Genomic DNA, 17,863 nt, shown 5'->3' with positions numbered 1-17,863 from the left:
GGAGGTGGCCGGGCTAGCGCCCACCAATAGATCGATTAAGGCCTCTTTAGTCAGTCCCTGGTAGTTCAGGCCCAGGTCTCTGGCTCTCTCCTGTAAACTGCATACAGTCCAATTTCTGTACTCACTCTGTGGGTGGTTCTCCATTGGGTGACGCTCTGTTGATCCCACTGCTGCCACCAGCTGTCACGGGGTCCTTCTCTGGTATCACACAATCAACAGAGCAAGCGAAGAGTGAACAATTCCAAATCTTTATTCAGGCAAAAATACGAAAAGGTCCATATTCAGTCCACCACACAAAGGATAAAATAGTCCAGAATAAGAATGCAGTCCAGTATCAGGATAAAATGTCCAGGGAAACGAGATTCCACAACTCTAGCATTCAGAGGATAAAAATGGATCCTTCTCTCTGAAATGCAGCCTTTTCACCATCATGTCTATACCGGAACTGACCTGTCCAGCTGCCGTTCTTCCCCCCACCCCCTTCCTTGTCCAGGGGTAGTCCAACAAGTTGACTCCCAGAGGAGAACAAAAGGCCTTAGGGATTAATGCACTACAGGGGGTCATCAAGAGACAGATACAGTGAGGCTGTAGACTTACAATGTAATAAGAAAAACACTATGAAAATAACTGGAATTGTTAAAAATAGGAATATACAAAAAAAATGACATCCACATAACATATCACACCATCACACTGCCCCTATGTACAAGATTAGTACTATAATACTGCCCCTATGTACAAGAATATAACTACTATAATACTGCCCCTATGTACAAGAATATAACTATTATAATACTGCCCCTACGTACAAGAATATAACTACTATAATACTGCTCCGATGTACAAGAATATAACTGCTATAATACTGCTCCCTATGTGCAAGAAAATAACTACTATAATACTGCTCCCTTGCAAGAATATAACTACTATAATACTGCCCCTATTTACAAGAATATAACTACTATAATACTGCTCCTATGTACAAGAATTTAACTACTATAATACTGCCTCCTATGTACAAGAATATAACTACTATAATACTGCTCCTATGTATAAGAATATGACTACTATAATACTGCCTCAATGTACAAGAATATAACTACTATAATACTGCTCCTATGTACAAGAATATAACTACTATAATACTGCTCCTATGTACAAGAATATAACTACTATAATACTGCCCCTATTTACAAGAATATAACAACTACAATACTGCTCCTATGTATAAGAATATAACTACTATAATACTGCGCCTATGTAAAAGAATATAACTGCTATAATACTACACCTATGTACAAGAATATAACCACTATAATACTGCCTCCTATGTACAAGAATATAATTACTATAACACTGTTCCTATGTATAAGAATATGACTACTAAAATACTGCTCCTATGTATAAGAATATGACTACTATAATATTGCTCCTATGTACAAGATTAGTACTATAATACTGCCCCTATGTACAAGAATATAACTACTATAATACTGCCCCTATGTACAAGAATATGACTACTATAATATTGCTCCTATGTACAAGATTAGTACTATAATACTGCCCCTATGTACAAGAATATAACTACTATAATACTGCCCCTATTTACAAGAATATAACAACTACAATACTGCTCCAATGTACAAGGATATAACTACTATAATATTGCCTCCTATGTACAAGAATATAACTACTATAATACTGCTCCTATGTATAAGAATATGACTACAATAATACTGCCTCAATGTACAAGAATATAACTACCATAATACTGCCTCCTATGTACAAGAATATAACTACTATAATACTGCTCCTATGTACAAGAATATAACTACTATAATACTGCCCCTATTTACAAGAATATAACAACTACAATACTGCTCCTATGTAAAAGAATATAACTGCTATAATACTACACCTATGTACAAGAATATAACCACTATAATACTGCCTCCTATGTACAAGAATATAATTACTATAACACTGTTCCTATGTATAAGAATATGACTACTAAAATACTGCTCCTATGTATAAGAATATGACTACTATAATATTGCTCCTATGTACAAGAATAGTACTATAATACTGCCCCTATGTACAAGAATATAACTACTATAATACTGCCCCTATGTACAAGAATATAACTACTATAATACTGCCCCTATGTAACACTGCCACTATGTACAAGATTAGTACTATAATACTGCCCCTAAGTACAAGAATATAACTACTATAATACTCCCCCTATGTACAAGAGTATAACTACTATAATACTGCTCCTAAGTACAAGAATATAACTACTATAATACTGCTCCTATGTACAGGAATATAACTACTATAATACTGCTCCTATGTACAAGAATATAACTACTATAATACTGCCCCTATGTACAAGAATATAACTACTATAATACTGCCCCTATGTACAAGAGTATAACTACTATAATACTGCTCCTATGTGCAAGAATATAACTACTATAATACTGCCCCTATGTACAAGAATATAACCACTATAATACTGCCCCTATGTACAAGAATATAACTACTATAATACTGCCCCTATGTACAAGAGTATAACTACTATAATACTGCTCCTATGTGCAAGAATATAACTACTATAATACTGCCCCTATGTACAAGAATATAACTACTATAATACTGCCCCTATGTGCAAGAATATAACTACTATAATACTGCCCCTATGTACAAGAATATAACTACTATAATACTGCTCCTATGTACAGGAATATAACTACTATAATACTGCTCCTATGTAAAAGAATATAACTACTATAATACTGCCCCTATGTACAAGAATATAACTACTATAATACTGCTCCTATGTACAGGAATATAACTACTATAATACTGCTCCTATGTACAAGAATATAACTACTATAATACTGCCCCTATGTACAAGAATATAACTACTATAATACTGCCCCTATGTACAAGAATATAACTACTATAAAACTGCCCCTATGTACAAGATTAGTACTATAATACTGCTCCGATGTACAAGAATATAACTACTATAATACTGCTCCTAAGTACAAGAATATAACTACTATAATACTGCTCCTATGTACAGGAATATAACTACTATAATACTGCTCCTATGTACAAGAATATAACTGCTATAATACTGCTCCCTATGTGCAAGAAAATAACTACTATAATACTGCTCCCTATGTGCAAGAATATAACTACTATAATACTGCCCCCTATGTACAAGAATATAACTACTATAATACTGCCCCTATTTACAAGAATATAACTACAATACTGCTCCAATGTACAAGAATATTACTACTGTAATACTGCTCCGATGTACAAGAATATAACTGCTATAATACTGCTCCCTATGTGCAAGAAAATAACTACTATAATACTGCTCCCTATGTGCAAGAATATAACTACTATAATACTGCCCCCTATGTACAAGAATATAACTACTATAATACTGCCCCTATTTACAAGAATATAACAGCTACAATACTGCTCCAATGTACAAGAATATAACTGCTATAATACTGCTCCCTATGTGCAAGAAAATAATTACTATAATACTGCTCCCTATGTGCAAGAATATAACTACTATAATACTGCCTCCTATGTACAAGAATATAACTACTATAACACTGCTCCTATGTATAAGAATATGACTACTATAATACTGCCTCAATGTACAAGAATATAACTACTATAATACTGCCCCCTATGTACAAGAATATAACTACTATAATACTGCTCCTATGTACAAGAATATAACTACTATAATACTGCCCCTATGTACAAGAGTATAACTTCTATAATACTGCTCCTAAGTACAGGAATATAACTACTATAATACTGCTCCTATGTACAAGAATATAACTACTATAATACTGCCCCTATGTACAAGAATATAACTACTATAATACTGCTCCTATGTACAAGAATATAACTACTATAATACTGCTCCTATGTATAGGAATATAACTACTATAATACTGCTCCTATGTACAGGAATATAATTACTATAATACTGCCCCCATGTACAAGAATATAGCTACTATAATACTGCTCCTATGTACAAGAATATAACTACTATAATACTGCTCCTATGTATAAGAGTATAACTACTATAATACTGTCCCCTATGTACAAGAATATAACTACTATAATACTGCCGCTATGTACATTATAACTACTGTAATACTGCTCCGATGTACAAGAATATAACTGCTATAATACTGCTCCCTATGTGCAAGAAAATAACTACTATAATACTGCTCCCTATGTGCAAGAATATAACTACTATAATACTGCCTCCTATGTACAAGAATATAACTACTATAATACTGCTCCTATGTATAAGAATATGACTACTATAATACTGCCTCAATGTACAAGAATATAACTACTATAATACTGCCCCCTATGTACAAGAATATAACTACTATAATACTGCCTCCTATGTACAAGAATATAACTACTATTATACTGCTCCTATGTACAGGAATATAACTACTATAATACTGCTCCTATGTACAAGAATATAACTACTATAATACTGCCCCTATGTACAAGAATATAACTACTATAATACTGCTCCTATGTACAAGAATATAACTACTATAATACTGCTCCTATGTACAGGAATATAACTACTATAATACTGCCTCCTATGTACAAGAATATAACTACTATAATACTGCCCCTATGTACAAGAATATAACTACTATAATACTGCTCCTATGTACAAGAATATAACTACTATAATACTGCTCCTATGTACAGGAATATAACTACTATAATACTGCCTCCTATGTACAAGAATATAACTACTATAATACTGCCCCTATGTACAAGAATATAGCTACTATAATACTGCTCCTATGTACAAGAATATAACTACTATAATACTACCGCTATGTACAAGAATATCTAATTTACAGTAGAGACAGATAGGAACATAACTATTTTGATGAACTTCTTTTAGTAGCGCTTTGGCCTGCAATGGTTTTCTTGAACCAGGAGGCTTGAGGTGCTCAATCACACAAAGCTATTTATTAATTACATGTGATGGGGAGCATATGTGAGACACTAATTATTGAAACTCGACACATCAATTACAGAATCGCAGAAATCTCATCATTACAAGTGAAATATGTGAGAGCTGACAATGATGCCGCCAAAGGATCCGCCATGTATTCCCTAAGGTTTTCTCTCTAAATGAATGAATGACTCGGGTCAATAAGGCCCAGGGGGGTTTAGAAGACAAGCAAGAAAGCATTTGTTAAGATCTAGGGAAGAGTAAATGAAAGGAAGTAAGAGAACCATGTACCACCCTAATCATGATCAGGATCAATTGGGCTTTGATTCATCAAGCAAATTTTGCTAATTTTCATGCATAAAAACTGCTGGAAATGTCAGAAAATATTTTCAAAAACTTTTAGCAATTTTTGGTGCTTCTTTATGCCTGTACTTGTCAGCTCCTCCAACTTTATAAAATCTGGGTAGGTTCAGCAAAAGGAGGTGAGCTCCATACGTTCAGAACGCCGGTCTTGATGATTCTGGGTCTTGATATTTCTACGTTGCACCTGCATAAAAACTTGGAATAGGCCTTGTGGGGGGTTGAGTGGCAATTTTCCCTTTTGTCTTCTTGTTGTTACTAAAAAGTGGGTTTCTAGCAACATTTATAAAACGTAAAAAAAAAAAGTGGGAGTGGGGGGGGGGGATGATGCTGCAGTCAAAGCCTTTCTGTGAGGTCCACGCTGTGATAGGGGACAAGGAGCTGCTCCGGCTCCAAAGAGGCAGGGTATTCAGTACAGATATAGATTAACATTTACAAAGAAAAAAACATGGAAAACGAAAGGAAAAAAATGAATTAACCTTTCTGCAGCTGCATGAACATTAAAAGACCTTACAAACACAGCGACTGTGCAAACTGTGTCCTTAGTTTTACCCCATGATACTGAATGGAAAAAAATCAAGTGCAGGAAGTGAGAGGTAAGGAAGTTGCTTTTCCTATCCACACATGCATGGGATACCTGCCATAGTGGGGGTCTCAGCCCACCACTGATGGAAGGATTTTGAGCGATGTCTCTTTAACCCCTTCCCAATCAGGTGATTTTTCATTTTTTATTCATTTCTGCTTCCCTGTCTTCCAAGACCCATAACTTTTTCATTTTTCTATTGACATTGCAGTATGAGGTCTTGTTTTTTTGCAGGAGGGTTTGTAGTTTTGAATGACACCATTCACGTTACCATATAACGGTACTGGGAAGCGAGGGGGGAAAAAAAATTATAAATGCTGTAAAATTTTTACAGCGTGTTTTGTGTGATAAAGATGATCTTGTATCACGACTCTCCAGGTCAGTACTGTTACGGCAATCTCAACCATTTTTAATACTTTATTTGATGAAAAAAAGGAGTCTCTGTCATCACTTTGAGACTTGTGGCTTTTTTTTTTATTATTCTTTTATGTTTTTCTTTGACGGGCTTGTTTTTTGCACGTACAGCTGACATTTATAGAGTTTGATCACTATTGCATTTTCTTTGGGATATTACGGTGACTGAAAAATTAAAATGTTGCCGTTATTTTTTTTCTCCCCATTTTGTTGAGAAATATTACATACCCAGTAATATCGACTGTGGTTTTTTTTGCATTTTTTAAAAAAATATTTATCTTGTTTTTGCATTTTTTTTTTTAGTTTTTCTTGAAGTTGATCTCCTATAGAAATGCTCTGATATTGGAGAGTGTTGTGAAACTGAAAATGAATCCCAGCGGAAGGCGTGATAGGTAGAGATGAGCGACTTTGCCTTTTTTAGGGTCGAGTCGGGTTTCATGAAACTCGACTTTCTCAAAAGTTGAGTTGAACGAAATCGGCCGACTATCGGGAAAAGTCGAAGGTCCGACTGAAACACAAAACCCAATGCAAATCAATGGGGAAGCAAAGTCGGCAGTGAGTGGAGGACAGTAAACACACCTACATGCCGGACCGCTTTTTTAAAGTGCGCAAAATCTCTCTCTCTCTCCCCGGACGCTGCACGTCATCTCGTTGCCCACAGTGTACGTCCTTGCTCAGTGGCTGAAAAAAGTCACGTGCAAGCATTCTGGGAAATCCGACTTTGGTGCTTGTTTTGCCGACCGCATGGCAGACTTCACGCTGTGGTCGGGTTTCGGTCGGCGAAACCCAACTTTGCCATAAGTCGGCGACTTATGAATCTGGCAGACCTGTTTTGCTCAACTCTAGTGATAGGAGATCTCACATGCCAGGTATGGCGGCCTTCAAAACCCCAAGCAATGGCAACCAACTGGAACCTGGCAATTGCATAGGGCAGAACAAAATCCTGAAGTTCACCAGCATCCATACAGTGATAGCGGGCAACCTATGTGCTTGTACGGTGGCAGTCATTAAGGTCTTAAATCTAAGAAACCATTCACGCTCAATGCCAAGCTGCGGCAGTATAAAGCAAGTGATCACCGGACTCTTGAAATAATTTTTTTTTGCAACGATCAATCACCATTTGGCGGACTGGTGGTTTGAGGGTTCCTACTATAAAATGTTGAGAACGGATTAGAATGGTCTTTTGTTTGGAATTTTGCATCTTCCACATTTGTTTCTTCTAACTTTGTGGGGACAGTTTGGGGTAGGTTCTTTCCTGTTGGAGCATGACTGTGCCACTGTGCACACAGAGAGCTGCGTAAAGATATACCTTAAGGAGTTTGGTGTGGAGGAACTCACAAGAAATGCCAATTTGAAACCAGACCTTTTCTGACCACCTCTTCCCCAACATCAGTGCATGACCTGACAAATGGACACAAATTCCCATAAACAATCCAAAACCTTTAGGAAAGCCTTCGTATAGGATTGCAGGCCATTAAAGCTGCAAAAAGGACCCCCCAACACCAATTTACCACCATGGTTTTGGAATGAAACACCCAACCAGCTCACTGTAGACATAATGGTCAGATGTCCACATAGTAAACGTAATGTGACTTGTGGACTGAAGAAAACCAAACACGGTACCTGACAAGGTTCTCGTTGTCCCCGATGCCTTTACATGCCGCACATTCAGTCCTTAGGTCCTCCGATTTTAGCTTTTTATTAAAAGGCATCGGTTGTCGTCTCCTCTCCCTCGATGTCCGCTCCTGATGCAACCAGAGACACATGTGAGAAATACAACATTGCTGTATCAGGAGATTTCCACCAGTCCCCTATATAAGATCTATGCAACCCTGACCTCCGGTAGGTCATCTTCAAGCAGGTAGCTTCTCTTTCTCCTCTGACCTCGTGTTCTCTGAAACAAAAAATAAAATAAACATTTTAACTTACTCAGAAACAAAATACAGCAAAGGATGATGAAAATTCCCGTACATTTCTGATGTACTTTGTCATTTAATGTCTTACTATTTTCATAATCTTTGCTTGCCATCAGTAGAAAAACTACCTTTAATAAAGTTTTCCTAAATTTGCCAACTACATCGCTTCATTCATTGCCAATGGGACTGTGTGCTGATCCATTATCTATGGCCCCAAAAATAACCATTTGCAATATTCACATAGTTCCTATATATCATTCCTATAGTGATTTATTACCCTATAAGCCCATTCAATGAGCAAAAAGCTACTTTTATGCTGTCAGTCCGATACGGTCTCTGTCAGCAGTAACGTCACCTCTGATAGTAAGGGCAGCATGTGGCTCTTTACTTGCTCTTGATGCAAAAGATCCCTCTCACTGCTAATAAGTCCCATTGGGAGCTGCTGGTATCTGTCTTAAGGCGGATCTGCTAGTGTGTGGTAGGTTCAGCTATAATACTGACTAGTGATGGACCCAAGATAATGAGTAGTACATCACAGGACGGATTCAGTCATTGATGGCCATGGCGATCACAAATTCCAAATGGAGCTGCAATGTATCAGAGCTGGAGCGCCACAGGGAATAAGAGGTAGCTGCTGCTGCTCTATTTTCTACTTTTTTTTTTGGAAGAGTGGGAAGCAGAATTTTTTGGATAATCAGAACACAACCATTGTGGCAACAGTTTAGAAATTAGGTAGTGGGTAACGAAGGAAGAAAGAAAAAGGAAGGAAGGAGGATGAAGAATAGGAGGAAGAAGAAAAAGAAGAAGGAAGAAGTAGAAAAAAGGAGGCAGAAGGAAAGGGAAGAAGGAAAGGGAAGAAGGAAAGGGAAGAAGAAAAGGAAAAAAGGAAAGGGAAGAAGGAAAGGGAAGAAGGAAAGGGAAGAAGGAAAGGGAAGAAGGAAAGGGAAGAAGGAAAGGGAAGAAGGAAAGGGAAGAAGGAAAGGGAAGAAGGAAAGGGAAGAAGGAGAAAAGGAGAAGGAAAAGGAGAAAAGAAAGAAGGAAGAAAGAAGGAAGGAAGAAAAAAATAAGAAGGAAGAAGAAAGAAGAAGAAAGAAGAAAAAGAATTAAGGAAGAAAAAGAAGGAAGAACAAAAAAGGAAAAAGGAGAAGAGGAAAAAAAGGAAGAAGGAAGAAAGAAGGAAGAAAAAGAAGAAGGTAGAAGAAGAAGAAAGAAAAAGAAGGCAGAAGAAAGAAAAATAAGGAAGAAGAAAGGAAGAAGAAAGAAGAAAATGGAAGTATTGGCCATTCGTGGGTACTGCAGCTCAGATCACATCCACTTCAATATGGCTGGTTTCACACTTGCGTTCTGGAGGGCTGCGGATGGCTGCCTACTTCCTCCTTTCTTCCTCCCTGAAGCTACGCCCACGCGGTCGCCATACACTTCAAGTCGCCGCATGCATGGAAACAGGGAAGAGCTGTGTGCCATATTCAAACACTGTGTACATAAGGCTGACAGCGGAACTGATCAATAGGGGTGCCAGATGTCAGATCTCCACCGATCTATATATTGAACACCAATATCAAAGATAGGTCATCGCTACATATACCCCAAAGCCCAGACTACCCCTTAACAGCAATAACGGAGGAAGCTTCTATCCTGAATGAAGCTTTCCTCGTAACAGGGCCAGAAGTTAATCATTTCATTTATTTTATTTTTGTGACACGGATTTAAATACGGCATTTTACATTCGGTAATTAGAACCCATAAAAAAACTAAACGAAAGAAGATTAAAAGTTATTACGTTTAAGTCAGAGTTAAAAAATACTGAATATGTGATGGCGGCATATAAAAAAAATGCAGCGGATATATGAAGAGAAAGCAGAAAGAGGCTACAGACTTAATTTAATTAGGGCTCAGATTTTTGTGGTCTCGCCATAAATCAGATTCACGACTAGAGTGGAAATGAGATCTGTGTTCACAGCGGAGGCTGCATTGTGAGAAATGGGGAGGAAGGACGGTTTTCTATGGAGGAACTTAATTACTTATCAGAACTTCATGTATCAGCTACAAAAATACAGAATAGTACGAGGTGGGTGCGCGCCATCCAAAAAAAAAAAAATAATCAAGACCTATAATAGAACTTCCATGCTGTACTGCAGTTACAGTATATCTGGGAAAAAACCTGCTGATCATATGGACCCCGCCAGAGACGATAACAGAGCCCCTTTAAAGGGTTATGCCCAACTTTATAGATGGATATTGTCAGAAAAAGGAAGAAAGGGGGGAAAAAGGATGGAAGAGGGGGGGGGGGAAGGAAGGAAGAGGGGGGAAAAAAGTAAGGAAGAGGGGAAAAAAAGTAAGGAAGAGGGGGACAAAAGGAAGGAAGGGGGGGAAAGGAAGGAAGAGGGGGGAAAAAGAAAGGAAGGGGGAAAAAAAGGAAGGAAGAGGGGGGAAAAAAGGAAAGAAGAGGGGCGGAAAAGGAAGGAAGAGGGGGAAAAAAAGAAGGAAGTGGGGAAAAATTAAGGAAGAGGGGGAAAAAGGAAGGAAGAGGGGGAAAAAAGGAAGTGGGGAAAAATTAAGGAAGAGGGGGAAAAAGGAAGGAAGAAGGGGGAAAAGGAAGGAAGAGGGGGGAAAAGGAAGGAAGAGGGGGAAAAAAGGAAGTGGGGAAAAATTAAGGAAGAGGGGGAAAAATTAAGGAATAGGGGGAAAAAGTAAGGAAGAAGGGGGAAAAGGAAGGAAGAGGGGGGAAAAGGAAGGAAGAGGGGGGAAAAGAAAGGAAGAGGGGGAAAAGAAAGGAAGAGGGGAAAAACATGGATTTTTGTGAGTACTCACCGTAAAATCCTTTTCTCCGAGACGCTCATTGGGGGACACAGAGACTGTGGGTGTGTGCTTCTGCCGTCTGGAGGCTGACACTAAGTATACAAAAAAAGAGTTAGCTCCTCCTCCGCCGCATACACCCTCGCCCCCAGACCGGGCGTAACTCAGTTTAGTGCATAAGCAGTAGGAGAACGCGCCTTAAATTCAGGCAAGAAATTATACGTCTGGAAAAGGGACCACCCCTATCCTTACATAAGGATTTGTATAACTCAAAATAAGCAAAAGCCAACTGGCTAGTAGGGTGGGTGCTGTGTCCCCCAATGAGCGTCTCGGAGAAAAGGATTTTACGGTGAGTACTCACAAAAATCCATGTTTCTCCTTCGTCTCATTGGGGGACACAGAGACTGTGGGACGTTCTAAAGCAGTCCCTGGGCGGGATCTTAGCTCACCCAATCCATGCTATTTTGCGCACCTGATTAGAGGTGCGCAACTGCTGCCTGGAGAATCTTTCTTCCCAGGCATGCATCCGAGGATGCCTGGGTATGTACGTTATAATGTTTGACAAACGTATGCAAGCTGGACCAGGTAGCTGCTTTGCACACCTGTTCCGCTGAAGCTTGGTGTCGCAGTGCCCATGAGGCACCCACTGCTCGAGCCGAGTGTGCCTTGATCCCTGCCGGAACCGGCGTGCCACTAATTTCATAAGATTCTTGGATCGTCAGGCGAACCCATCTGGCCAAAGTCGCTTTGGACGCAGCGAGCCCCTTCCGCCGCCCTTCTGGGATCACGAATAGAGAGTCTGTCCGGCGGAAAGGAGCTGTCCTTGTCACATACCTCCTAAGAGCTCTTACCAGATCCAAGGTGTGCAATGCCTTTTCTACCCTGTGCACCGGTGCCGGGCAAAACGAGGGTAAGACAATGTCTTCGTTGATATGGAATGCAGAGACAACCTTCGGCAAGAAGGGAGGAGCTGGCCTTAAAACTACCTTATCCTTATAAAAGGTCAGGAACGGCGGTTTACAAGATAAAGCCGCCAATTCCGAAACCCGTCTAATAGACGTAATAGCTACCAGAAAAACGACCTTCCTGGACAGGTAAGGTAAGGAAACCTCTTGTAACGGTTCGAAAGGAGCCTCTTGAAGGGCCCTGAGCACCAAGTTCAGGTCCCATGATTCCGTCGGCGCCTTATAGGGGGGTACTAAATGTGCGACCCCCTGCATAAACGTCCTAACCTGCCAGACCGAAGCGACCTTTCGTTGGAAAAGCACCGACAGAGCCGAGATCTGCGTTCTGAGCGAACTCGGAGCCAATCCTGCGTCCAGCCCTGCCTGCAGAAAAGCCAGTACGTTGGGGATCGAAAAAACCAGAGGAGCCACTCCGCGATCCCTACACCAACGGAAAAAAACTTCCCAAGTCCGATGATATACTCTCGCCGAGGAAGGCTTTCGGGCACTCACCATCGTGGCTACCACATCGCGCCTGAATCCTGCCTGTGTTAACAGCCAAGATTCAATGGCCACGCCGTCAAACACAGGGCCCCTAAGTTCGGATGGTAGATCGGCCCTTGGGACAGCAAGTCCGGGCGATCTGGGAGACGCCAGGGTACGTCCACCACTAGCTGAACCAGATCTGCATACCAGGCCCGCCGAGGCCAGTCTGGGGCCAGCAGAATTGCTGGAACCTTCTCTCTCCTTAACTTCCTGATGACTCTTGGAAGGAGAGGTAGCGGGGGGAACAAGTACGGGAGACAAAACTGGCTCCACGGAAGCACCAGAGCGTCTGCTGCGATTGCCTGTGGGTCGAGGGATCGAGCGACGAACCTTTGTACTTTGGCGTTCTCTCTGGATGCCATAAGGTCCACGTCCGGTGTCCCCCACCGTTGGCAGATCTGTTGAAAAACCTCGGGGTGCAGGGACCATTCCCCTGCCGCGACCCTCTGTCGGCTGAGGAAATCTGCCGCCCAGTTTTCGACTCCCGGAATGTGCACCGCTGAGATTACCACGCGGTTCTTCTCTGCCCAACGCAGTACCAGCCCGACCTCGCGCATGGCTGCCTGGCTGCGCGTGCCCCCTTGATGGTTGACATATGCTACTGCTGTAGCATTGTCCGACTGAATGCGCACCGGCCGGTGTCTCAGAAAACACTGGAAATGTTGCAGGGCCAATCGTATTGCCCGTATCTCCAGAATGTTGATCGGGAGAATTATCTCCTGACTGGACCACCGCCCCTGGGCTGTGTGACTCTGGAAAACTGCTCCCCAACCATGCAGGCTTGCATCGGTCGTCACCACTAACCACTGCTCCGGGGGAAAAGGTTTCCCCTGGACCAGGGACGAGTCGCGAGTCCACCACCGGAGTGAATGTCGGACCAGCGGAGACAACTTGCACCGATGACTGAGAGAAAGCAGCCTCCGGTCCCATGCAGACAAGAGCGCATGCTGAAGCGGACGGAGATGGAACTGGGCAAACGGGATTGCCTCCATCGCCGCCACCATTCTGCCCAACACACTCATGCCGTACCGGATGGGTCTGGTGCCCGGCTGCAGAAGGTTGCGTACTCCTTGCTTGATTTTTTGCGCCTTGTCCTGAGGGAGGATCACCAGCCCCCGGGAGGTATCGAAAATCATGCCTAGGAACACGATTCTTTGGGCTGGAACCAAGGACGACTTGCTCCGATTGATTAACCAGCCTAGACGGGCCAGGGTATCCAGCGTGATACTGACATTCTCCTGGCACGCCTGAAACGACGGCCCCTTTACCAACAGGTCGTCCAGGTAAGGTAGTACCGTTATGCCCCGAGCATGCAGGATGGCCATAACCACCGCCATTATCTTCGTAAAGACTCTGGGAGCAGTGGCCAGACCGAAAGGCAGAGCAACAAATTGAAAATGTCGCCCTCCGATCGCAAAACGCAGGAACCTCTGGTGTGGAGGAAAAATCGGAATGTGCAGATATGCATCCTGCACATCGATCGAGGCCAGGAACTCCCCTGGATCCATGGCTGCAATGACCGAACGGAGGGATTCCATCCGGAACCGCCTGACTCTGATGAATTTGTTCAGGATTTTTAGATCTAGTACTGGCCTTACTGTCCCGTCTCTTTTGGGGACCGAAAACAGGTTGGAGTAAAAACCTTGTGCCTCTTCGCTTTTCGGCACTGGGACAATGACCCCGTTGCGCTGTAGCGTCATTATGGCCTGTAACAAACCCTCTGCCTGCGATCCTGTTCCGGAAAACCGGGAATGAAAGAATCGCCGTGGCGGGAGTCCGACAAACTCTATCTTGTACCCGGACGATATCAGTTCTGCCACCCAGGCGTCGCGTGCCACTGCGACCCAAACGTGGCTGAACTTTAGTAGGCGTCCGCCCACCCTGTCGTCCGTAGGTACGAAGCGCCTCGAGTCATTTTGCTGGAGGCTTTTGGGATCTGGCCCCCCTCGTTCTGGGCAAACGGCCTCGGCCTCTGCCCAGCGGATTGGCTCTGTAAGAGATTTGCCTTTCCCTAATCTGACCATCATTTGCGGAGGTGGATACTCTGGCCGAAGTCCCCCTCCAGGGGTTACGAAAGGGCCGAAAACGCCTCTGTGTCTGCCTGAATGCTGGCCAAGTCCTCTGCTGCGGGAGGAAACTACTCCTCCCCCCCGTGGCTTCTGAGATAAGCTTATCAAGCTTCTCACCGAACAACCGATTGCCCTGAAAAGGCAATGAGGTCAAGGATTTTTTGGAGATAGAATCCGCTTTCCATAATCTCAGCCATAATGCTCGCCTAACGGCGATTGCATTTGCTGCTGCCACAGCAGAACACTCGGCCGCGTCCAGAGAGGCGCTGACGAGAAAATCACTTGCCCCTGATATCTGATTTGTAACCTCCAAGACCTCCGCAGGCAGATCTCTGTCCTGGAGGGCATTATGCAGAGCGTCTGCCCATGAAACCATGGCCTTAGCCACCCAAGTAGCCGCAAAGGAGGGGGCCAGGGCCGACCCCGCTGCCTCATACACTGAGCGGGCAAGCCCCTCTATAAGGCGATCAGTTGGGTCCTTGATAGAAGAACCGCTGGGTATCGACAATAGTGATCTTGACGCTGAACGTGATACCGGTGGGTCCACTACTGGCGACTCCACCCATCCTTTATGGAGTTCAGGAGGAAACGGATACTTCGCTTGCAGCGCTTTTTGCATTGCAAAACGCTTATCCGGGTGTTCCCTATGTTTCTGGACTAGCTCCTCGAACTCCGGATGTGTGGCAAACCTTCTATGCGGTCGCCTGGTCTTCTTGAAGGAGACCTTGTGACCTGAGGCCGTGGACACATCGTCCTCGATCTCTAAAGTCTGGTTGACTGCCTCAATGAGGCTGTCCACCGAGTCTTGGTATCCCAGGCTTTCTGGATTCCAGGCCTCCTCTCCCTCCTCCTCGCCCTCATCCTGCTCGCTTCCCGAGCTCGGCGACGGGGAACGAGATGCCCTAATACCCGCCGCCGAAACCCCAGAGGGTCCAGCCGACGGGGAACGAGCTCTTTTGCTAAGAGCTTGTCTGGTGCTGGAGCGGCCTCTAACGGTCGGAGGGTCCTGAGACGTGGACGAGCTGTCTTCCGCTGGCAGACCACCATCCTTGTCCCTGCCCGGGCCTCGAAGAGACTCAATTGCCCTTGTAAGGGACATCATAGAGTGTGATAAAGACACCACCCATTCTGGGGGGTCCTGACTTCTGGGCTCTGCAACAATGGGGGGCTCCTGGGCTCGCTCCGACTCGCAGGCTTCACAAAATTTATCTGGCTGCGCCTTAGGCAGCCTGACCCCACAGGAAACGCAAACAGCATATAGGAAAGAATGAGCTTTCCCTTTGCCAGACATATTGCACGGTAGGGTAGGAGGAGGAGGATAACCCCTTCCTTGACCACTAGTGCGGCACTCGAAACGGGGTTGCACTCACCCACCGGTAATGTCCACCTTGCGTCTCTTCCACGGGGCGTGCGGCGTTACTCGCCGGGGCACTTGCGGCGCACTCCGGGAGATAGGCGGCGGCTTCCGGCCGCACTTTGCGAGGAAAAGAGGAGAGGGAGGGGGGCGGAGCTCCCCGCACCACACAGCGCGGCCGCCGACGGGGCTCTGGCTACACTCCACGCCCATCAACAAGAGAGGTGAGCCGGGCCTCCCCCCTGTGGCTTCTGCGCCGTGGGCTTGTGGTGCTCTCAACCCCATCCCTGCCAGCCCGACCTGACCGGGAGGGGGAGGCTACTGCACCAGTCTTCGACGCTTCGCTCCCTTGGCTCACCTGCGCCTCCAGGACCACCCCTGGTGTCCTACCTAGGGGTGGTCGGGGCATTAATGCATTCCCACGTTGCAGGAGAGTAACAACGTGGAGGATCACTCACACGTGCTCGCCCGCTGGGGTTCATGGGGAACCGAATCCTTTTATCAGGATGCGTTGCCACCTCTTTAGAAAAATAACAAAGAAAAATAGTTGTCTGGGGAAAAGTCCCAGATGTGTCCCTCGGTGCGGGAGAGAAAACACGTGGAGGGCTACTCACACGTGGTCGCCCGTTGATGATTTGGGGAGATCGGACCCTCTCTATAGGATCCGTCGCCCCTATCTTATCTTCATAGAAAGAGACCAAAAAAAAAAAAAAAAAAAAAAAATCTAGTCTGGAGCTCCAGACTGCGTGTGCCTCCATCAGACACTAAGCAAAAAACTGAGTTACGCCCGGTCTGGGGGCGAGGGTGTATGCGGCGGAGGAGGAGCTAACTCTTTTTTTGTATACTTAGTGTCAGCCTCCAGACGGCAGAAGCACACACCCACAGTCTCTGTGTCCCCCAATGAGGCGAAGGAGAAAGAAAGGAAGACAGGAAAAAAAGAAGGAAAAGGGGGGAAAGGAAGGAAGATGGATTGAAGGAGGAAGATGGAGTGAAGGAGGAAGATGAAGGAGCGAAGGAGGGAGGAGGACAAAGAAGGAGGGAAGACAGAGGGAGACGAAGGAGGAGGAAGACAAAGAAGGAATACGAAGAAGAAGAGTGTTAATACTTCAACAGCAGATGGAAATGTTAAAGGAATAGATCAGCAGCAATATCGTCCTATGAAGATGGAAATCACCATTTGCGTGCACAGTGTGAATGGATAGATGGTGGCGCATGTACATCTCTGCACAGTTCATTGTCTATGAGATCCTTGGGTATAATGAAGTACAGTGCCTAGCTACTGCCGTCACATAGACACTCTGGTGCACATGAGCGGCTGTCGCTCCTTTCCACTAGGGCACTTCAGAAGCCCTTTCTCATCGTCTTTGTGGGTCCCAATGAATCAGCAAGTTATCGCCTCTCATTATAGGCAAAATCAAAACCCTGGGGATTTACATTTCCAATTCCAAAACATTGGCGTCTCTGTAAAATGTAAAGAAAACAAGATTGCAATGATCTGGAAATCTTTTATTGCCAGTAGAACATAGAAGGTGTCTTGTTTTCTTTACATATTACACTGCGGCCAAACTTTTTGGAACTATTGTTGTAGATGACCCATCACAGGACTCACTCACCTGTTGCAATGTGTGCTACTATCATTTAGTATCAAGTGCACTAGAGATTGGATTTTAATGTGCAGGCGCCAACCAGTCAATGTAAAGCATGCACACGGGTTACTATATGAAGATAGGACATCGGGTCGCCCAGGGCTCGATGTCTCATCATGTGACTCACGTCCATGACTAAAATCACGCTCCAATCAAGGTTTTAGTGCACATGCGCTGGTATGTTGCCTTTTATTTAG

The 17,863-nt window shown here is 43.9% G+C and overlaps 1 protein-coding gene across 9 annotated transcripts in view; it reads right to left on the bottom strand.

Moving 5' to 3' along the window:
- PHF14 (PHD finger protein 14) overlaps positions 1–17,863 on the bottom strand; it is a 311,444-nt gene that overhangs the window by 155,932 nt on the left and 137,649 nt on the right. For 8 of the 9 annotated variants that reach the window (XR_012233474.1, XM_073582107.1, XM_073582108.1 and 5 more), the window contains exons 16-17: positions 8,233–8,289; positions 8,019–8,140 (exon numbers count right to left, since the gene is read on the bottom strand). The exons of the other annotated variant lie outside the window; for it this stretch is intronic. Coding sequence is in view for 7 of the 8 variants with exons in the window: in XM_073582107.1 (XP_073438208.1) it covers positions 8,019–8,140; positions 8,233–8,289 (179 nt within the window). In the remaining variant the exon portion in view is untranslated. The remainder of the gene's footprint in view (positions 1–8,018; positions 8,141–8,232; positions 8,290–17,863) is intronic. 9 annotated transcript variants of the gene reach the window in all.

Source organism: Dendrobates tinctorius, unplaced genomic scaffold (genome assembly GCF_039654945.1).
Source record: "Dendrobates tinctorius isolate UK_male_01 unplaced genomic scaffold, ASM3965494v1 ptg000070l, whole genome shotgun sequence".
Classification (NCBI taxonomy): Eukaryota; Metazoa; Chordata; class Amphibia; order Anura; family Dendrobatidae; genus Dendrobates; species Dendrobates tinctorius.
Note: the sequence above shows the minus strand (reverse complement) of the source record. Positions and strands in the feature narration are given on the sequence as shown.